The following is a 21,803-nucleotide window of genomic DNA, read 5'->3' as shown; positions in this document are numbered from 1 at the left end:
GTTCTGGAATGATATCCCTCAATTCTATAGCTGCCAGGAAAGAGAACCAATAAAACTACTAGCTACAGTCAGCCTGAGGCCAATGGTCCAGGCAGACCTAAGAAGGAGGGATTGCAAAGAAAGTGAAATCTACCTTTGGAGTAAATTACTGAAGGTGGAATTACAGGTAAAGATACTGAAGAAAAAACATTCTTCTTTCTCTGCTTCTCCTAGCCTCATCTTAAAGGAGAGGCAGAGTCCATCAGACAAGCCTGGCCCAGCCACAAAGCCAGGCCTATTCCTCTAAAAAGCAAGGGGATTTCTGAATATGGTTTAGTGGTGAGTGGCTGATTTGTATCTGTCTACCTTCTGGCTGTTTGGAGGGGGAAGTGATTACTTCTGGCTGGGGCAATCAGGGAAGGAGTGCAGACATTTGACTCCTGCCTAGATGAATGGGTTGGATTTGGACCCAAGCACAAGTGGGAGAAGGGCATTCCTCCCGGAGCTCACAGCACAAGCAATGTAAGGAGACCAGAATGCAAGGGGCACTTGAAGGTAACAATGGAGGAGTTCAGTTGGCTGAAGTTAAGAGGCTCCTGTAGGGGAGTAGCAGGGGATGAGGCCAGTAAATGCAGACTAAGGTGGTGATGGTATGGTTGGGGGAACCAGGGTCAGACGACACACGAGGTTAAAATCCCAGCTCACAGTTGCATACTAGCGGACAGACACTGAAGTTCCTTGACAAATCTCAGATTCCTCATCTGTGAAATGGCGATAACCCTAATAGCGTTGTTGGAGGAGGACTAGCTAAGATAATGCCTACAGAGAGCTTAGTCCAGTGTCTGGCGCCTGGTAAGCCCTCCGTAAATAAATGTTAGTGTTATTATTATTAATGCAAAGGCATCGGATGCATGCTTTAAGGGCGATTAACCGGGCAACACAGTGAGAAGTGGGTTGAATTGGGAAGGGCTTGCCCAAGGACCCTGTACACAGTAGCTACTCAGGAAACGCTGAACGGAATTGCATTCTCTGCTAGGCATCGGGCATGCAGGGATATGGTTTCGGCCTTTTGTAAGCTCATGGTCCCCAGGGGGTGAGGTAAGTGCCAAATTTGGTGGGGGGAGGATGCAGACGTAAATTCTTCAGATTAGCTTCTCTCCAACTGTTCCCTGCCGGAATCCAAAACGACGCGGGGGCAGCGAGGGGTGGGGTTCCCTGAGCTCCCAGGGTTTAGCGAACCGCCGTCGGGCAGGACTACAGTTGAGCCCAGGATCCTGGCTGAGAAAGAAGAGACGCGCAGGCGCAGTGCGGACGAGGGCGCTCACCTGTCCTAGAGCGGGCGGAGCTAAACCCGGGAGTCCGGCCGGAGGCGGGGCGGGAGCGATGACGTCAAGGGCACGCCGCCGCCGAGCAGTCGCGTCCCGGAAGCGGCGGCCGGGGAGGCGGCGGAGGTTCTCAGTACTGCGACTTCAGAGCGGCCTTGGGAAGAGGCGCGTCGTGGTGGGGCGGGCCTGAGGAAACGCGCCGGGGTCCAGTGGCCCTATCAGTGCCTCCTGGCCGTCCCCGCCCCTTCCCCACCATCGCAGCGACAGCGTAGGTGAGGTGCCACCCCCCCACCCCCCCACCCCCCTGGTGTGTCTGCCGACTGTGCGGAGTTGGGCGCCAGAACGCCGCGGGGGCCGCCACCTGCTGGCCCAGCGACCTTGGGTGTGGCCTTCTGTGGTTTGGGTCTCAGGGCCCCGTCCGGCTCCCTGGGCTGCAGAGGTGATGGTCCGGCCTCTGCCGGCGCAGACCTGCTTCACCCCTTCCTGGGCTCTTACCTCGCGCCCGCCTTGGGTCCTTAAGCCCTAGCTCCGCCTGAGGGGGTCTCTGGTTCCTGGTGGCCCCTTTGTTACCCTCCCCTTCAAACACCCTCCTCCCCACGTAGTCCCAGATCGCAGCCCCTTGCCTGGAACTGGCTTTTGTTGCTGTGGGCCAAGGGTCTGCCTCTTTATTTACTGCTTAGCGTTTGGGTCAGACTTTTAAATTAGGAGAGACGGTGAGAGTTCTGTGTCTATCCCCATCAGAGAAGAGAGAAGGGAATGGGGTTTTATGGAAGGTGGTGACTGCCCCGTTGGGTTCAAGGGGGAAAAGGGGCGGGTAATGGGCAGGGATGCTTCAGGAGGTTGTTGAGAACAGAAGGGAGAGGGAAAGGTTAGAGGATGCAGCAGGGTGGAAGAAAGCTCTGGGGTCCTGGAGGGTGGGCAATTAATTCACTCACTCAGCGAGCATTTATTACATTCCCATTGTGTGCGGAAACAGTGGTGAATGGAAGATGTAGTCTTTGACCTGCTGGAACTCAAAGTTAAGAGGGGCAGACTGGCAAGAAAGAAGGGAGTTTTGCTTTGGTGTGATAAATGCTCTTAGGGTGAGTACATGATCCTTTGGGAGCATTGGGAGGGTCTCCCAGTCCAGACTGGAGGTGTTGGCAAAGACTTCTCAGAGCAAAGGAGTGGTGTTTAAGCCGATACCTGAATGATGAGTAGGAATTAACTAAGTAAAGAGTGGGAGAAAAATATTTCAGGACATCGTTTTACTTGAGACCCCAGGCTGCCTCTCACCAGCAACCATGTGTGCTTGGTCTTTATGGTTTATACTCTTGATGGGTCTGTGGGGAAAAGAACATTAGATGGAGAGTCAGAAGAGCAGGATTTTATACAGTTGACCCTTGAACAGCGCAGGGGTTAGGAGCGCTCTCTGTGAAGTCAAAAATTAGAGTATGACTTAGAGTACACTCTCCCTCCACGCGGTTCCTCCGTATCCGCCGTTGGGCATCCGAGGATTCAACCCACTGCAGATTGTGTAGAACTGTAGTATTTACTGTTGGAAAAAATCTGCATATAAGTGGAACCGTGAAGTTCAAACCCATGTTGTTCAAGGGTCAGCTCTATCTGGGTCATTCACTTCACCTTGCTGAATGTGTCTTCCTCTGTGAAATAGGCTTTCCACCTGTAGCCCTGCCTACCTCACAGGTTTATTATGGCACCACATGAAATAATGCAAGTAGAAGTGTGTTGGGCATTGGAAGTGCAATGCAAATGTCAGGAATTCTTATGGTTACAGGATGCAGACCTCAGAGCGAGAGGGGTGTGGGCCAGAGGTGAGCCCCAGCATGGTCCCCGAAGCTCCCCTGGAGTCTCCAACTGCTCCTGCCAAGTCCCCGGCGTTTGATCTTTTCAACTTGGTTCTTTCCTACAAGAGGCTGGAGATCTACCTGGAACCTCTGAAGGATGCAGGTGATGGTGTCCGGTATTTGCTCAGGTACAGATTTTATTTAGGTTTGCTCTAACCTGCTGGGCCTTCTGCCTTCCTGCTTTGTAGTTGCGCTGGCCACTTAGGCAGTGGCTGGGTTATCCTTTCTGCGCTGGTGAGGAGCAATTCTGGGAGGTCCTTTGGGCCTCTGGGCTTATTCTAGACCCTGTGTCTCAGGCCCAGCCCAGGAGAGGCAGGCACTGGGAACCATCTGGCCTTTCACCAGGGTTTCTTCTTTGTGGCTGAATAAGCTCATACCTCAGGACTGCTAGCTAGCCTTGACCATTGGGCCTTCTATATCCGGAGCAGGCTTTTTTTACCTTCTCTCCCAACATTAGCGTAATTCATATTAAAATTAGGATGCAAATAACTACGAATAAGCAGGTACTATTTTCACTAATCCTTTAGGATTATGGCTCTCAAATTTTTTTGTTCCTGTTCTGCTTTGATTTTCATCCTTGGTAATTTTCTTTTTTCTCCTTTCAGCTCACTTAATTTCTTATGCTAAAGTATTTAAAATTATAGATATATACCATTCTGCTCCCTAAACACATTATTTAGTTTGTCTCTATATAATAATGACTTTTTTAAAAAAAATAAGGTAACATCATACCTAACACAATTAACAATGATTCCTTGATGTCACCCTATACCCAGTTCATATTCAGATTTTCTCAGTTGTCCCAAGAATGTCATTTACCGTTGTTTTGGTCAAATCAGGCTCCGATCCAGCACCATGCATTCTGTGTGGTTATTATGTCTCTTAGGTCTTTCTCAATCAAATGGTCTCTTTCACGACACTGACTTGCTGGAGAATTTCCTACCTAGATTTGTCTGGTAGCTGCTTCTTCCTGGTGCAGACTGGAAGTTAAACTTAAAGGTTGGATTTGATTTGAGTAAAAAAAAAATTTTTTTTTTTTTTTGTGCAAAGGTTATGTGTTCCTAATACTGCATTGTAACGGGAGTCACATAAAACCAGCTTGTCCTAAAGAGCAGATGTTCTTCATCTAGAGCCTGTGGGTGGGGCTCTCGGGGTCAGTGAATCTCCTGAACCTGCATGTAAAGTTGTGTGGGCACACGTGTGTGTATTTCTAGGGAGAAGCTTCTAGTTTTCATCAGATTCTTTTAAAGGCCTTCAACCATCTCAGATGCCTGAGAGACACAGATAGGAGACAAGGGCGGGTAGGGTTGGGTTAACCTCTCAGGGTGCTCTGGAGTTTTCATTCTTACCTCAGTCTGGAAATAGTGGGAGGTTTATTTTTAACTCTGACGAAGGCCCTGAGTTTTTCTTGTTCACCCCAGAACCCCTTTAATTGATGGCATCATCCCGAGAGATGAGCCGGTCTGTGCTCCAGAGCAGTGTTCTCTACATTTAGATGACTATGCTGTTGATGTAAGGGGTAGGGAGATGGTGTAAGGAGGGGCTCGCTTTATAATCCCACCAGACCAACTAGCTGAAATGAATTGTGGTCTTCCTTAGGGGAGTGTGTGGGCTCTGGAAAGCATGGGGCTGTGCTCTCTGGCGTTTTCTACTGTGTGTGTGTGTGTGTGTGTGTGCGTGCAGATGTATATGTGTATGTATATACGTGTGTATGTATGTATGTATGTGTGTTTTGCCTTTTCGTGGCAAAGCACAAAAGTTAAATATATCCTGCCCTTCTCCTTTTCCAGCACTGGTCTCTTAGTGCTTCTTGGCACTAATGTATTAGGATTTTTCCATTTTATGAAATTAGAAATCTGAGGATGTGGTGGGATTGAGTAAGCTGGATGGAGGAGGAGCATCGGGACTCAGAAGCCCCCAGGAGCCCATGGTCTCTGAGCCGCTGGGAGATGGAGCACTGGTCTGTGAAAGCGGCTGTCAGATTAGTTTGTGTGTTTGGTTGTTCTTTTCTTAGTAAAGAGGATTTGACTTTGCAGAGGGATCTAATCTTGAGCTTCTTTTTTTTTTTTTTTAAATTTTTATTTATTTTTGGCCGCGTTGGGTCTTTGTTGCCGCGTGCGGGCTTTCTCTAGTTGCGGTGAGCGGGTCTGCTCTTCGTCCTCAGGCTACAGGCTCACAGGGTTCAGCAGTTGTGGCTTGCGGGCTGTAGAGCACAGGCTCAGTAGTTGTGGCGCACAGGCTTAGTTGCTCTGCGGCATGTGGGATCTTCCTGGACCAGGGCTCGAACCTGTGTCCCCTGCATTGGCAGGCAGATTCTTAACCACTGCACCACCAGGGAAGCCCCTAATCTTGAGCTCCTATGAGGTCTGAAGCCTGGAGCTACGGTAGATTTTTGAAAGACTTCTCTCTTCTGGGATCAGCTACTCCAGTAGGTGGGTCTCCATGACCAAAGTGTCGGTAAAGACATCAGATAGAATGGGAGAGGCTGGGAATTCCCTCGCGGTCCAGTGGTTAGGACTCTGCGCTTCTACTGTAGGAGGTGCAGGTTCGATCCCCGGTCAGGGAACTAAGATCCTGCATGCCACGTGGCATGGCCAAAAAATAAACAGATCTTTAAAAAAAAAAAGAGAGAGAGAGAGGCTTTAAAATGAAAGCGATCTCAGTGGCAGTGTGATATTTTTATTTCTGAGATGGGATTGGCCTTAGACCTGACTTTTAATTTGCTTTTACCCTGGTAGCAGCCACTAGATGGGTCTGAGGCCTAATTAGGGTGGTGTAGTTGGAGTGTATGGAATTTTAAGACAAAGGCAGAGAGAGGTCATTTCACTCCCTTACTCATAACTCTTGTTAAAAAAAAGCACCCCATAAATTAGTTAACCTCATTTAGTAACTGTGAAATATCCCAATTAGAGCAAAAGAAAATGCATTGAACTTCTGAATACATTGCAACTTACCTGTTGATTTTTTTATTTGACTCTCTCCTCTGAGGGCCCACCTTATATCCACTGACACTGCTCTTTAGAATGTAGGTGTCAGTGGCTTCGTGATTACGTCTGTGCTCCCTTTGCCCTGTTAAATGTCCTTTATCAAGGAGTAAGCCAGCAGCGTTGCTCGTCCTCAGCAACCTGTCTCTCATTTTCTTTCCTCCGTCTTTGGGGGCTTCTGCGTTGCCATTTGGTGGTGGTCGGAGCTGGGTCTGTGTTTTCTTCTAAAAGTTCCAGTTCACTTTGGGCGTGTTTGCTGAGGGAATGCCAACCCTGGTTTTGTCTTCAGTTTTTATATGTTGAAATGAAATCTTTATTATTTTCTTTCCTTTGGAATTAATGTATGTTTAAAACAAACTCTCAAAGTCACAGAAATAAGAGAAAGTCGCAAATAAGGTCAAAGAAATCCTTTACATTTTGTTCTCTCAATTTCCATATTAGATGGGTCTTGTGCAGTAAGCATGTGTTCTTACGAAATTGTAAAAAAAAATATGTTACATATCAACTCTGTCTCAACAAATACAAAGAATAAAGGAAAACTCTTAAAGAAGAATGTCATCGGCACTTCTTAAAGAGAATAGAACCTTACAAAACACAGGTTAAACAGGGTTATAACATTAACAGATAATTTCATAAATTCTTCCTCCTCCTGGGAAAAGGTTCTACAGGTCTTCTGGTTCTGAGAGGATGCCCTTTCTCACCCCGGGGCCTAAGTTGTGACCTCAGCTCCTCTCCTGGTCGCCTGTCCAAGTGAGAGACCCACTTTTCATTTCTCCCCGACCCTCTGAGCTCCAGGGCCTCCTCTTGCTCCTGGTTTTGAAGACCCGCCTGTGTGCCCATCTCCCCTTCCCGGCTGGAAGGGCAGCGGTCTTCAGTAACCAGGACTCTCTGTGTTGTAGGTGGCAGACACCATTGTGTTCCTTGCTGACCTGCCTGGGCCTCAACATCTTGTTCCTCACCTTGAATGAGGGTAAGAACCAGGGGCCGGGGGTTTTTTGTGAATGAATGTGGGGAGGAGTTCTGAGAAGCGGCCCATGTGAGGGAGCCGCCTGTCTCGCCATGGAGTTGGCCTTCCTCTGTGTCTGCTCGATGTCAGAACACAGGCTCCTGAGAGACCCACCCTGGGCTAGAATCCTGGCTGGGTCACTGGTGTGACCTCGGCAGTTCTTTAACCTGTCCATTAAGGCCTAATTTTCCTCATCTCTGAAGGGAGGGCATGAGCCACCTGCTGTGTGCTGTGTGCTAGTGTAGTGATTTTTAATATTTTAAAAAAAGGGTCTGGGGCTACAGCAGTGACCAGATGGGGGAAAGTCCCAGCTCTTAGGAGCCTACATTCATGGAGAAGCCAATGACCGTATCTGTAATCTGCCATGCGGTGATAAGTTCTATGAGGAAAACCAAAGCTGGGTTAAGGGGCTGGAGGCCGGGTGGGGAGGTTCTGTTTCATACCGGGTGGTTGGGGGAGGTCTTTTGGGCAGAGACCCGGAGCAGGTGAGGGAGCGAGCACGTGGATATCTGGGCGGGCGGAGGCTCCTGGTCCTGCTCTCTGCTTATCTGCAGTCTTGTTGCTCCCATAGGTGCATGGTACTCAGTGGGTGCACTGATGATTTCAGTGCCCGCCCTGCTGGGCTACCTTCAGGAGGTCTGCCGGGCACGGCTGCCCGAGTCTGAGCTGATGCGGAGGAAGTATCACAGCGTGAGACAGGAGGACCTGCAGAGAGTTCGCCTGTCTCGCCCTGAGGCCGTAGCTGAGGTGAAGAGCTTGTGAGTATGGAAGGGGCCGGGGAGGTGAGGGACAGGGACAGTACCAGCTGCCACCACACCGAGGGCTTGCTGGGCACCAGACATCGTAGTGGGCAAACCATGGATGTTATTTCCTTTCATCTTTTTAACAGTTCTGGGAGGTAGCTACTATGATTGTCCTCCATTTATGGATGAGGAAAAAGGCAATTGACCAAGCTGGGATGGGAATCCATATCTAGCTGATTTCACAGTTTAGGGTCTTGACTGAGCGCACGCACACGCGCGCACACACACACACACACACACACACACACACACACACACACACACACACACACACACACACACACAAGCCACTGCCTGGGTTCAAATTTCAGTTCTGCCATTTAATCGCTGTGACATTGGGCAAGTTACTCAGGTTCCTCATCTGTTAAATGGGATAATCATAGGCCTCCCTCACAGGTGGTTGTGAAAATTAAATGAGTGTCTGGTACCCAGGAAGTGTTCAGTAAGTATTAGTCATCATCACTCCGCTGTGGAGGAACTTCCCTAAATGTGACAGAGCTGGTACTTCTGAGGAAGCATCTTAAGACTGTTGGATAACATTAACCGTAACAACTTCAGTGGCTCTCTTGACATACAGCAGGGGTTCTCATCCCTCCCTGGGCAGCAAAGGCCTCTGTGGAGCTCCAAAGGAAACTTATAAACCAGTGGAGGGCTGGGCCCCACCCCGGAAATTCTGAGTCAGTTATCTGGAGTGGGGCCTGGGTATCTGCAGTTTTTCAGAAAACCTTTTCACTTTGAAATGATTTTAAACTTACAGAAGATTTCCAAGAGTATTACAAAGAACTCCCACATGCCCTTTACCCAGATAGAACAATTATTAACATTTTGCCACGTTGCCTTCATCTATCTCTCTACATTAAGACATTATTTTTTTTTCTTTCTGAACCATTTGAAAGTAAGTTACAAACATCTTGCCTATTTACCCCGAATACTTCAGCATGCATTTTCTAAGAACAAGGACATTCTCTTCTATTTCCAAAGTCCTGTAATCAAAATTAGGAAATTTAACATTGATAACATTAGCATTAGTACTATTATCTAATAATTGTTCATGATCAAATTTTGCCATTTGTATTAATAAGGTCTTTTATATAAATTTCTCCTGATCTAGGCTCCAATCCAGACTCGTGCATGACATTTAGTTTTTTTGTCTCTTTAGTCTCCTGTGACCTGGAATAGTTCCTTGGTCTTTGTTTCTCATGACTTGACATTTTAAAATAGAACATGTTTATTATTTTGTAGAATTTCTCTGCATTTGTGGTAGTTTGGTTTCTCATGATTAGATTCAGGTTTTGCATTTTTGGCAGGAATGTGACAAGTGACGTTGTCATTGTATCATATCAAGAGGTACATGATGTCACTGTCTGTTATGGGAGATACTAACTTTGGTCACCTTGGTGCAGGTTTCTCCACTGTACAGTGACCATTCATTTTACCCTCTGGAGTTAGTAATCTGAGGGGGGATACTTTGAGACTTTGTAAATATCTTGTTCCTCATCAAATATACACCCACTACACTGAAATCCATTGATAGGTCTTACTTTCATCAATTTATTACCATGATGCTTGCAAAGGTGATTTTCTTTTTTTTTTTTCCTTTTTTTTTTTTTTGCAAAGGTGATAGAATTCTAATTGTCATTATTACCTGACATTCTATAAGAAAGAGCTTTTCCTTATTATCAGTATGAATGTAGGAGTTTTAAATTTTATTCAATGGGTTATAATTTATTATTGTCATTGTTAATTTTGATCTCAGGCCTAGATTTGGCAATGGAGCTCTTTTGAACTGGCCCCTGTGTTCTTTCAATATGTCCCCATCATTTTTGAGTGCTTCCTTATTCTGTGGTACAACAGAATGTTCAAATTCATCTTGCACATTCCCTGCCCTGTTCTAGAATCAGCCATTTCTCCGAGGAGCACTTCAGAAACCAAGATCTGGGTTCTCATTTCACAAGCATGTGCTCTTTGCTTTTGGGGGGCATCCATTTTAAAAAACTTTTCAGGTCAGTCTACCTTACATCCCAGGTGGAGACACATTGCTCTACATCCTGACATTTATCCTCACAGCTCCAGTGCATCTGGGAGGTGGGTACCCTGCTCCTCATATTATAGAGGAAAACTGCATCCTTGGAAAAGTCAAGTAGCCAGCCCAACATCAACATCTAGGAAGAGACCAAAGCAGGGACCTTGGCAAGGGTTCAAAAAAGGGGGCTGAAGTGTACGAAGTTTCCCCAAACTCTCCGACCCCTCCTGGTGAGGCAGGGCGTATAGCTTGCACAAGCCCCCTATGTTGTGTCTGCAGCTTGATCCAGCTGGAGGCCTTCCTGAGCCGCCTGTGCTGCACTTGTGAAGCTGCCTACCGCGTGCTGCACTGGGAGAACCCGACCGTGTCCTCACAGTGAGTGCCCGTCTGCTCCCACCACCGCTGCCCTGAGGACCCCAGGCAAAGCCAGCTGCCTCGAGAGGGCTCCTGTTGCCCTAGCTCAGGGGAAAAGAGCCCACTAGGCTCTTGTGTGCAGACCTGTACGTAGGCTTGTGGGCTTGAATGCGCTGCTTCTGTTTAGACACGTTCTTTTAGGTGTGGTCATAATATTTTAATAATAGAAAAATAACTCACCATGTAATCTCCCACCCTAATAATAGCAGCCAGTCTCATGTTTGGATTGCCTTGTAGAGTTTGTCACATGCACATGCTCTCTATAGCTCATAGTGTATGTGAGAACCCTTTTTTTTTCACTTATTGTTATCATATAACTGGTTTTCCATGTTGCTACATAGCTTTTGGAATTACTTGTAATACCATATTAATATAGATGGTGATTATACTATAATTTATGGAACCATTCTGTGATATATTTAGTCAGTTTCTACTTTTTATTACTAACCCTGTAGTGCACATTTTTATGGGTATAGCTTTAATCTTTTGAAATTTTTTTTTTCTTAGACTACTAGGATGGAACTATTGAATCAAATGAAATGAATGTTTTTAAGGCTCTTTGTATATGAATAATAATGACAAATAATACTTGTTTAGCCTTCCCCTGGTGCCAGGCACTGTGCTCAAGGCTTTCCATGGTACTGTCTCACTCTTGGTAGTAAACCTATGAGGAAGGTGCTATTTCAGTCCTCATTTTTTTTTTTTTTTTTGGCCGCACCACTCCACATGGGGGATCTTAGTTTCCTGACCAGGAATCGAACCCACGCCCCCTGCGTTGGAAGCGCGTATTCTCAACCACTGGACCACCAGGGAAGACTTAGTCCTCATTTTACATGTGAAGGAAGTAACACTCAGAGAGCCAAGGGACTTGCATAAGGTCACACAGCAAGAAGTGGCAGAGCGGGATTCAGATCCAAGTCTGTCTTATTCTAGACTTCAGAGTCTAGATCCTGAGGAGAGATGTGTGTTGGACCAGTTTAGGCGGCCCCGCCCGTGTCCATTGTGACCTGTTGGTGGTTGTAAATCCTTCCTCCTCACTTTACTTTCCACTTGTTTGATTAGCAGATCTTGTCAGCTTATTAACTGTTCCCATAGCTGTTTCTTGCCCAGACCCCCATGTGGGTGTGCCCTAAACCAGTTTCCTTCTGATCTTACGAATTTCTGATCCTGTGGTTCCTCTCTGTCGATGCAGGTTCTATGGGGCTCTTCTGGGCACGGTTTGCATGCTGTATCTGCTGCCGCTGTGCTGGGTCCTTGCCCTTTTAAACAGCACACTCTTTCTGGGAAATGTGGAGTTCTTCCGAGGTAAGCCCCAGACAGCCTGACAGAGATGGGACCTGGCTCTGAGGGCTGGTTGGGCTCCCCGGTATCTCTACGGCTGATCATCTGTTTTCTGTGCCTTCCACAAGGGGGCAGCACCACACTAGGGTCCTTCCTTGGAGAGTGGTGGGCTCTGCCTCTCAGATGTTCAGTGGGATACAGGCGAGGCTGCTACTAGGGGTCCCTTTCCCTTCCCCGGACAGATGAATCACTGCTCACATGATATGGTGGCTTCTGGGAGATGAGGGAGGGATGTTTTCCCAGTGTTGCCATCTGCCTCCCAGGATGCAGCCCCCCAGGAATTGCTGCCTCATCTCTGTGTGATCCCAGAGTACCTGTCTGCCGTCTGGCTTCTAAAGCACTGAAACAGTCTGGAGAGGCCTTGAGCCGTAGAAGCCTGGGCCTGTACACATGTTGGGGTGATTGCTATACTTGTTTTCCTCCCTGTGGTTGGAAATTAATTATAGAAGCCATGATTTATCGGGCACTTACTACATTTAATCTCTCTTTAACAATCTCATGGGGTAGGTATTGGTACATCTGTCTTGTTTATGAGGCTTGGGTTAGGTGACTTGTTCAGAGTTAGGAGGGCGACTGTTTCCTGCTGCCGAGAGTGGGTGCTGGAGGAGGCGGCCAGCTGGCTGCAGTAGTGGGTACCCCCAGAGCACTGCTCATTCCATACTGATTCTGCCTCCCACCCTGTTCTCCTTGCTCTGGGTAGTGGTGTCTGAGTATAGGGCATCTCTGCAGCGGCGGATGAACCCCAAGCAGGAAGAGAGTGCCTTTGAGAGCCCGCCACCGTCGGATGCCGGGGGGAAGGGCGCTCTGCCGGACTGCACACCTGCACCTGCGCCCACGCCCACAGAGGTGAGCGTTCCTAACCACCCGGGCAGAGCCTGCTGCGGGCAGGCTGCCCAGCCTCCCTGTTACCAGCTTGTTCATACCAAATAACTCCTGGGCTGGCCTCTGTAGTTCCTGCGCCTTCCCAGGCCCATCTCCTCTGAAGTGCTTAATGGTAATGACTACAGTTAACTAGTAGCAAGAGCTACGCTGTGCTTTATTGAGTGTTTACTCTGCTGTTCCAAGTACTTGATAGACGTTAACCCCAGGAGGTGTAGGTTATTTCTGAGAACGAGATTATTCTCCTTTGTAGAAGAGAAGGCTGAGGCACAGAGTGGTTGTCCAGGGGCAGTGGGCCCAGGACTCAGATCTATACCCTGTGGTTCTAGAGCCTGTGCTCTCAACCAGTGCTCTCCAGCCACTGTATGTCCTTTTGTGGCCTTGGTCTCATCTCCCTGTCCTGCTAGGTTAGAGACTGCTCTCTTTCCCCTGACTTCTTCCGTTCTGGCAGTTGTGCCATTTCCTCTGAGGCGTGAACCGTTGTTTTTCTTTTCTTCTTTTTTTTTTTTTAAATTAATTAGTTAATTTATTTTCTGGCTGTGTTGGGTCTTTGTTGCTGCACGCAGGCTTTTCTCTAGTTGCGGCGAACAGGGGCCACTCTCCGTTGCGGTGCGTGGGCTTCTCATCGCGGTGGCTTCTCTTTGTTGCAAAGCACAGGCTCCAGGCACGCGGGCTGCAGTAGTTGTGGCATGCAGGCTCAGTAGTTATGGCGCACGGGCTCTAGAGTGCAGGCTCAGCAGTTGTGGCACACGGGCTTAGTTGCTCCACGGCATGTGGTATCTTCCCGGACCAGGGCTCGAACCCGTGTTCCCTGAATTGGCAGGCGGATTCCTAACCACTGCGCCACCAGGGAAGTCCCTCTTTTTTTTTTTTAATAATTTTTTTTTTTTAATTTTTGGCTGTGTTGGGTCTTCGTTGCTGTGCGCAGGCTTTCTCTACTTGCGGTGAGCGGGGGCTACTCTTTGTTGCGGTGCGTGGGCTTCTCATTGCGGTGGCTTCTTGTTGCAGAGCACGGGCTCTAGGCGCGCAGGCTGAGTAGTTGTGGCTCACGGGCTCTAGAGCGCAGGCTCAGTAGTTGCGGCCCTGCATTGGCAGGCGGATTCTTAACCACTACGCCATCAGGGAAGTCCCTTGAACCATTGTTTTGAGAAATCTGGATGCTGGCTCCGGGGAGGTGGCCTCTACCTTGGGGGCAGGGCTACCATCTCTCTGACTGTAATAGAGTCTCTCTCCCCAGGACCTCACGCCAGGCAGTGTGGAGGAGGCTGAGGAGGCCGAGCCTGATGAGGAGTTTAAAGATGCAATCGAGGTGGGTGGCCTTCCCCGGCACCCTCAGCTGACCAGGTCAGAAGTTGGGTGGTCCTGGAGCCATGTGGCTTCTCACATTCCAAGTCTGGGTTTTTAAAGTTCTCTTATGTCCAAGTGAGAAGCTGAAACTTGCTCTGAGGTAAAACTCACTGGTTCAAAGGGTGCCACTGAACCTCCACCCATCCTTTTGCTGACCTAGGCATCTGTCCTGGGTGCCCAGGGCAGGAATGGCTCTGGAAGCCTCTGGAAAACGCCCTGCTGGGGGAGGTGGGTCATTTACTGCCTTGGCTGGAGACTGTGGGCTTGGTGCCTTAGATGTGGGGAAGGCAGATTTGGAGGAGGGCACTGCTGGGGTCTCTGCCTGCTCTTCTGAAGGATGAGGTCCGTAAGATGTCCCTTTGACGGGTGAGGATGGGAGGTTGGAGAAAGCAGTTGCATGGCCAAGTGCTAAGTCAGAGAGAGTTAGACAGTCTTCCTGGTTTTAGGATAGTGGTTCACACTGATAGTTTGCAGAAGTGTTTTATTTGGCATGCAAAGCTTTAAATTAATTTTTTGAGCCAATATTTAAAAATGGAGAGATTGCGGTGGAAACTCTAGATTTTCAGTTTTTCTAAAAACTCAGAAGCTCTGGGAGCCCTGAGTCTGTAGCAGTCAATGTAGCCGAGGAGTGACTGTCTCCTTTAGAGAAGTCACATAGTCCTCACCGCTTCCTGTCGTCCCCGGTCACTGAGTCCTAGTGGCAGTTGCCATTTATTGTCACGTTTGCACTATGGCGTTTCTTTTTTTTTAAATATATATTTTAAAAATTTATTTTATTTATTCTTTTTTTTTTTTTTTTTTGGCTGTATTGGGTCCTCGCCGCTGCACGTGGGCCCTCTCCAGCCGAGGGAAGCAGAGGCCATTCCTCACCGCGGTGTACGGACGTCTCACTGTGGTGGCCTCTCCCGTTGTGGAGCATTGGCTCTAGGCGCACGGCCCCCAGCAGTTGTGGCTCGCGGGCTCCAGAGCTCAGGCTCAGTAGTTGTGGCGCACGGGCTCAGTTGCTCCACAGCATGTGGGATCCTCCCGGACCAGGGCTTGAACCCGTGTCCCCTGCGTTGGCAGGTGGACTCCCAACCACTGTGACACCAGGGAAGCTCTATGGCTTTTCTTATAGTAGGAAATCACTTCTCTTTATGTCTTTCTGTAAAGCGGGAGATACAAGAAATGGCGGTTTTGTGAGTTTTCACCAGGCCTATGATTTACACCCAGCCCGCTTTACTATTACATTAGCCTCGTCCATGTGGGCATTTACATTTTCAACTGCTGAGATTTCTCTAAGACTTGAAGCGGCTGTGGACTCTGAGTCTTGGTGGTGATGGTAGGGAATATATATAGCAGGGGCTTTCAAACAGGTTTGTTCATGACCTACAGTAAGGAACACATTTTACATCTTGACCCAGTTCACACTTATGTCTGTGAAATATGAAAAACTTAAATGAAACAAAAGTTTCCTGAAAAATACATTGTAAGGGATATTTTCTTTCCTGTTCAATTCTGTTCTATTAAGATAATGACCAAATTAATTTCACCCAGTTTGAAAAGCAGTAATACACAGCTTCCCCCAAGCTTATTTGATGTTGGGGTCCTTTTACAGGGGCCTCTGTTAGCGTCACCCTTTGGGACGTGCTCAGATGAACTCAGCGTAGCACTTCTGTGCTTCCTTTCCTTTGGGGTCCCCCCTCCCTGCAGCTTCCTTCTTGCTATCTTCTCTCTGTTTTCTCTCCTTCTCCCCCGCACCTTGGGAGGCAGGAGACCCACTTGGTGGTGCTGGTAAGTAGCAGCCTTGGTGAGGTGGGCAGGGGCTGGCGGGATGGGGGGAAGGGTGGCCGAGCCGGTGGTCGCCACGCCTCTCAGGGTCCGCCATGCACGCAGATCCCCGAGCCCTGCCGCAAGGTGGGCAGAACTGGAAGCAGCTTTTCCCACAGGAGGATGACGAGGGGGCCCCGTGCCCGGCAGAGGATGAGCTGGTCCTGCAGGACAACGGGTTCCTGAGCAAGAACGAGGTGCTGCGCAACAAGGTGTCGAGGCTCACAGAGCGGCTCCGCAAGCGGTACCCGACCAACAACTTCGGTACGGCCCAGGGGAGGGCTGGCTGGGGGGGCGCCCCGGCCATGGGGCCAGAGGTGCTGGGTTATGAGGAGAGCAAGGAGTAAAGCTGTGTCCACAGGACCCTGGGGAGGTAGCACATGCGCAGAGGGACTGAGAGGGAGGGAACGTGTGTTCCTTCTTGTGTCTCTGTCCTTATTAAATCTTGCGGGAAGATGAGGAATTCAGTTCCAGAAGTGCCACTCCGGGACTGCAGAGAGGTGTGGTCCTGAGGCAGGCAGAGCTGCGGTGGGCAGTGGAGCATAATGGCTGGGAACTGAGTGTGGAGTCTGAGCGCCTGGTGCAAACTCCAGCACTGCTGGATGTCCTTGAGCAAATTATTTAACTTCCCCGTGCCTCAGTTTCCCGTTTGTAAAAGGTGGATAATACAAGTCCTTACCTCACAGGGTTGTTGTAGGTCTCAAACGAGATAATGCTCATTAAGTGCTGGCACGTTCACAGTAAGTGCTTTGTAAGGGGCACTGTTAACATGATAGGCCCTGGTCCATCCCGCAGGTGCCTAGGAGCCTGTCTGGATCTTTCCAGTCCGATTGGAAGCAAATTGAAGGAAACAGTGTCTTCCCCTGGGGATTATGGAGCCCTGATGTTTCTTCTCCCCAGCCAAGCTGGTAGATTGGCTAGTCCTTATTTTACTGGGCATGGAGGTGCACCCAGGAAGGTAGCTTTGGAGAAGGGTGGACTTGACTGTTAGCACAGCTTGGAGACCTGGCTCCGATCAGGAGAGTGGGAGTCGAGCCGAGCCATTTTGATGAAGTTATAGCTGAAGCCTGGAGAGCCGGTGACTTGGGAGTCACCCTGGCCCTGAAGCAGAACCTTGCTTCTGCCTGCTGTCAGCTGACAGGAGGAGGATGGGCTGGCTGCTCTGTCAGCTCTGGTGGGAGTGAGTTCCGGGTGCTGTGCCCTGGGAGAAGCCCCTGGGGTTTATCTTGAAGCATTTGACCCCGGGCGCTCAGGGCCTACCTTCCTGCCCCTGCAGCAACCAGGGCACTTGTTTCCTGAGCGTTAGACCTCCTGGACATGCTGTTTCTTTCTGCTCTGTGAATGTCCCCAGTCATTCAAGATCGCTTCCTTTTATTTGTGATGATTGCTGACTGCTGCTGAGCGCTCTGTGTTCAGTGCGCTTTCTTGTACACTGTCTCATTTAGTCCTTAGAAGCAGCCAGGTTCCGGAAGTCCCAAGTGACATTACACAAGACTTAATACTCTTGTTCTGGCAAATTATACTTTTATATCTATGAATTTTAAGTAAAGCCCCTTAGATGTTCCCATTTGGTGGGTGAGTAACCTGAGGTTGAAAAGAGTGATTTGCCCAGAGTCTTCAGCCAGTACATGGTCGAGTTGTGACTCAAATCCAGGTCATCTGATTTGACTCCCATGTTCTTTCTTTTTTAAATTTATTTATTTTTGTCTGCGTTGGGTCTTCGTTGCTGCACGCGGGCTTTCTCTAGTTGCGGCGAGCGGGGGCTACTCTTTGTTGCAGTGCACGTGCTTCTCATTGCGGTGGCTTCTCTTGTTGCGGAGCAAGGGCTCTAGGCGCATGGGCTTTAGTAGTTGTGGTGCACGGGCTTAGTTGCTCCGCGGCATGTGGGATCTTCCCGGACCAGGGCTCGAACCTGTGTCCCGTGCATTGGCAGGTGGATTCTTAGCCACTGCGCCACCAAGGAAGTCCCCATGTTCTTTCTAACTCATCATCCTCCTTTTGCCCTGGTGTCTGAAGTGCCCTGGTTTTATGCCTATCCTGTTTCTATATTTGGCTTTTGGTTCAGATAATCCCAACCAGGATGGGTGAAGGCTTGTCAGGTTCCTACAAGGATGGCGAAAGGCAGAAAATGCTTCTTTTCCTGAGCCCCCCCTTAGCCCTCCATTCTTCAAGACTGCTTGCTGTCCCTCCCTTGAGATATTCTTAAGCTCTGGGCCGTGAGGGCAAGTGTAGCAGCTCTGTCTTGGGTCTGCCTCCCACAGGCCGGGGTGAGTGAGCTGCTTTGGGGGCCGTTCCATCCTGGCTGCGAGTGGATGAAGGGGATGCACGGGACGAATGAGGGCAGGCTGTGCACGAGCTTCTCCGTGAACTCCGAGTCGGGGAGTCCTAGTGGGAAGGGCCCCCTCTATCCTGGAGGCTCCGTGACCATTGCCTTGGCAGGTCTGTGTGGTCTTAGGCTCCTTCCTGCTCTCTCTGCCCCCGTGGCATCCTCACATGGTGAGTCAGGACCTTGGCTGAAAATAGGGGCAAGAAGAGTTGGTCGGTGTCGGAAGGGATCAGGGTGCCCTCCTCCTCCACATGCCTGCCTGAGCTGGCGTCGGCACACAGAGCCCTCCCTGGCTCCAGGTCTGTGCGTGGTACGGGGCTGTTTCACTAGACCACGTGGCTGCCTTGGGGCGGTTGGCCCTGGTACTCCATCCATTTGAGAGGGGCCAGAGTGTCAATCTTTGAGCAGCTCCTTTCCCCTGTCCCATGCCCCTTGCTAAGGAGAGCCAGAGGTGGGCGGCCTTGACCTAATTCATAGTGTGGGGGACAGAGTCTTGGAGCAGCCTGTTTCCTGGGTTGGCATCACCAGCCAGCGGGGCGCTATGCTCTTCTCTCTTTTCCTCTGCCAGGGTCACGGGCTGACAGACAGCAACAGCAACAGCATCTACCTTAAGCCCATTGGTGTCAGATTTCTCCTGCTCTAGCTAGGGTCCCCTCTCCTTGAATGCAGGGAGTGTCCTTTAGCAAGAGCTGCAGGGGATTCTGGGTGGACAGAGAAAGGGACCACATCGTTTTGGGCCTTTGTGTGAAGGTGAGGCCTGGTGCTGTGTACCTGGCCAGACAGGTGGTCCAAGAGGCCCAGCAGTGCACCCTGAAGCTGATAATTCCTCTGGTTAGATCACAGGAGGCCTTTGGGCCCCAAGTCTGGAAACCTCCTTCAGTAATCTTGTCCCCTCTCAGGTTTTTCTGGGACCCTAGCCGGCTCTCTTCTGGGCCCACAGCCCTTGGTTGGCCTCTCTGGTCCCCTTTTGTGAGCCACCCTCCTGCCTAGTATGGACCCCTGCCTTTTCTCCCCTGGCTCAATTGCCCCCATCTGCATGGAGATTTCTGTGTTGAATTATAGTCAGTATTCTTGGCGGCAGCCCTTGCAACTTTCCTTGTTCTCATAAGTTTTTGCTTCTGCTTCTGGAGCTCACTGAAGTCATAAGGGCCCAGTGTGGCTTTTCCTCTCCTTCTCCATCCTTTTGATTTTTTTCACTCACCTGCATGTGCCCTCTTCATCAGACTGTGTCCTTGTTGCAGCCCACCTTTTCCTTCTTTAATTTTCCTGGAAGCATGGGTGGGTGGTGAGCACAGCTTCTATTAAGCCCCTTTGCCTTGATGTCGCCTCGAAAAGAATGGTCGGGGGAATTCCTTGGTGGTTCAGTGGTTAGGGTTCCGCACTTCCACTGCAGGGGGCACGGGTTTGATCCCTGTTCGGGGAACTAGGATCCTGCATGCTGCGTGGCGTGGCCAGAAAAGAAAAAAAGATCTGTTCTCTCTTCCCCATCTTTCATCTCTTCTTACACCTCCCTTGCCTCCTGCCAGCTGTTTTCTAAGCTGCTACTGACTTCTCTGCTTGAAACCGTGTCTGAAACCTTGTTGACTCATTGTGTCTGGTGGCTTAGGCAGGATCTCTTTCCCGGCTGTATGTCACCCCGTCCGCCCACCACTCTTGGTGCCTGCACCTCTTGCCCTGTGCATCTTTTTGGAAGGTGCCTGGTTCTGAGCTTCTCTTCTGGAATCTTCAGATGACAGAAAGCAGGAGTCTGGTGTTTTAGGAGGCATTTCTCTCTTTACCTGTGGGCAGAGTACTTGTAAGGAGACACTTTGGAAGGGGTTGTGTCAGGCAGGTTTCATTAGAGATCGTTGGAGCCACCTTCTCTGAGGGATGCCTGTTGTCAAGTCCCTGCCAACTTGGTGTGATTTCCAGGGGGTAGATTCTGCTGGATGTTCTTTGATTTGGGCTGGACCTACAGGTGGGGGGGTCTCTAAGCCCCAGGTGGGAGCAGGGACAGCAGCTGTGTATAGTCCGGGACATCGATTCTCGGTGGCCATCGGTTTTTCCTTCTTAGTTTGAATCCCTCCTTCTGGCTCTGGATCTGGACTTTGCACTCTGCTCCCAGCCAAGGAGTCTGGGCTGGGCTGGCGCCCTGAGTGTCCCCATTTAGAAGAGTCAGGAGAAGGCGAGAGTTGCAAGGCCTGGGCTGGGTCAAAGCTGAGCTGCTGCCTCTGTTTCTCAGGGAGCTGTACGGGCTGCTCGGCCACCTTCTCAGTGCTGAAGAAGAGGGTAAGTCTTCTCGAGGGTGTGTTTGCTGGGGACTTGGGACGAGATGTAGGGGAGTAGCTCGATGTCACAGATGAAGTCTGACTGCTTGGGCCACATTGGGCCTGGGGTCTGGTCTGAGGTTTGCTCAAATGAGTGGGTCTCCGCTTGCCCCTGTGCCCATGGCTTCACCAGCCTTCTCGTGGGATGTCCCATCTGGTCTCAGTCCTGCCCCGCTAGGGCACCTCCCCACTCCCATAGTTGTCCCAGGTTCTCTGGGTGGGGCCAGCTGGTGGAAAGGAGCTCCAGGTGCCCGGGGGCAGGTGATCCAAGACTGACCCTGGCTCTTGTCTGCAGCGGAACTGCAGTAACTGTGGAAACAGCTTCTGCTCTCGGTGCTGCTCCTTCAAGGTACCCAGGTCCTCCATGGGGGCCACAGGTGAGTGGTGCAGGCTGGGGGTCCGGGCAGCGGGAGGGCGCGCCTGCCTCCCACCTCCTCTGGGGGCTGCTGTGTGTGGGCAGGGAGCCAGGGGTCAGCGAGAGGTCCAGGGAACTGGGGATCTCCTCCATCTCCCTTTAACAAAGGAAAAACGAAAACATTTGATGCACGGACAGGAGTATATATATAACGCATCTGAATCGTGAAGCGCAGTAATGAATACCTCTGAGCGCTCACTAAAGCTAGAAAATAGAGCATGAGCGGCACCACCAAGGCTCCCCAGTGCCACGCCTGCCGTCCCCAGGGAGACCACTGTCCTGAATTCCATTCTCTTTCTCATTGCCTTGGTAATGCTTTTAACTAAATAAAAAAAATAATTTCTTTTCCTTCTATAAAAGCTATACCTACTCATTGTAAACAAAACAAAACAAAAAGCCAAAGAAAGGAAAACATTCCTAATCTCTCCCAGAGAGAACTGTTAGGCGTGGACCCTTCCCCGTCATTAATGCCGTCGCACATGGGATAAATACATATGCATGTTCTAGAAAAAAATGGGAGCATGTATTACATACTGCTTTGCACTACGTTACAATGTTAAATTGAGTGTCTTTTTTTCATTCTTCTGGTCATGCTAGTAACATATGCTTATTCTAGAAGATTTGGAAATTACAGAAGAAGGAAGAGAAAAATAATCTTGTAGTCTTAACCACCCAGAGATAATAACCACTGTTAAAACATTCTGGAAAATTTTCTTCTGGTATTTTATTTAAAAAACATTTTTAAAGGTATTCTTTTGGTGCTAAAATAATTTCTAATGCATAGAACATCTGGGTGAGGCCTGCTGTTGGTATGGTCACCCCCAAAGCCCCCAGTTCCCATGGAAAGAGAATTCTCTGAGGGCAGGCTAGTGAGCTGGGACAGTGAGCTTGTAGGCTGGGTGATGGGTGGTCTGTGTGGGGCTTCGGAGGGTGGGGAGGCGGTTCTAGTATTTGGGGCCATGAGCCAGAGGGCATGAGGAAGCATCTCACCAAGTTCTT

At 49.6% G+C, this 21,803-nt stretch overlaps 1 protein-coding gene across 12 annotated transcripts in view; it reads left to right on the top strand.

Annotated features, from left to right (window-relative positions):
• Positions 1-1,345: 1,345 nt before the first annotated feature.
• ZFYVE27 (zinc finger FYVE-type containing 27) overlaps positions 1,346-21,803 on the top strand; it is a gene marked incomplete at its 5' end in the record, with an annotated part of 138,002 nt that continues 117,544 nt past the window's right edge. For 2 of the 12 annotated variants that reach the window (XM_082424115.1, XM_082424116.1), the window contains 12 exons: positions 1,350-1,469; positions 3,082-3,279; positions 7,035-7,105; positions 7,713-7,899; positions 10,247-10,342; positions 11,574-11,686; positions 12,423-12,568; positions 13,839-13,910; positions 15,701-15,721; positions 15,877-16,021; positions 20,305-20,351; positions 20,685-20,766. In XM_082424115.1, the coding sequence (XP_082280241.1) occupies positions 1,363-1,469; positions 3,082-3,279; positions 7,035-7,105; positions 7,713-7,899; positions 10,247-10,342; positions 11,574-11,686; positions 12,423-12,568; positions 13,839-13,910; positions 15,701-15,721; positions 15,877-16,021; positions 20,305-20,351; positions 20,685-20,766 (1,285 nt within the window). Of the gene's footprint in view, positions 1,577-3,081; positions 3,280-7,034; positions 7,106-7,712; positions 7,900-10,246; positions 10,343-11,573; positions 11,687-12,422; positions 12,569-13,838; positions 13,911-15,700; positions 15,722-15,876; positions 16,022-20,304; positions 20,352-20,684; positions 20,767-21,401; positions 21,793-21,803 lie in introns of those variants that run through there. The other 10 variants (XM_082424119.1, XM_082424108.1, XM_082424114.1 and 7 more) reach the window with 10 other exon arrangements.

This window comes from Balaenoptera physalus, assembly GCF_965194825.1.
Source record: "Balaenoptera physalus genome assembly, chromosome: 14".
Classification (NCBI taxonomy): Eukaryota; Metazoa; Chordata; class Mammalia; order Artiodactyla; family Balaenopteridae; genus Balaenoptera; species Balaenoptera physalus.
The sequence above is the reverse complement of the archived record's forward strand: the minus strand, read 5'-3'. Positions and strand labels throughout refer to the sequence as shown.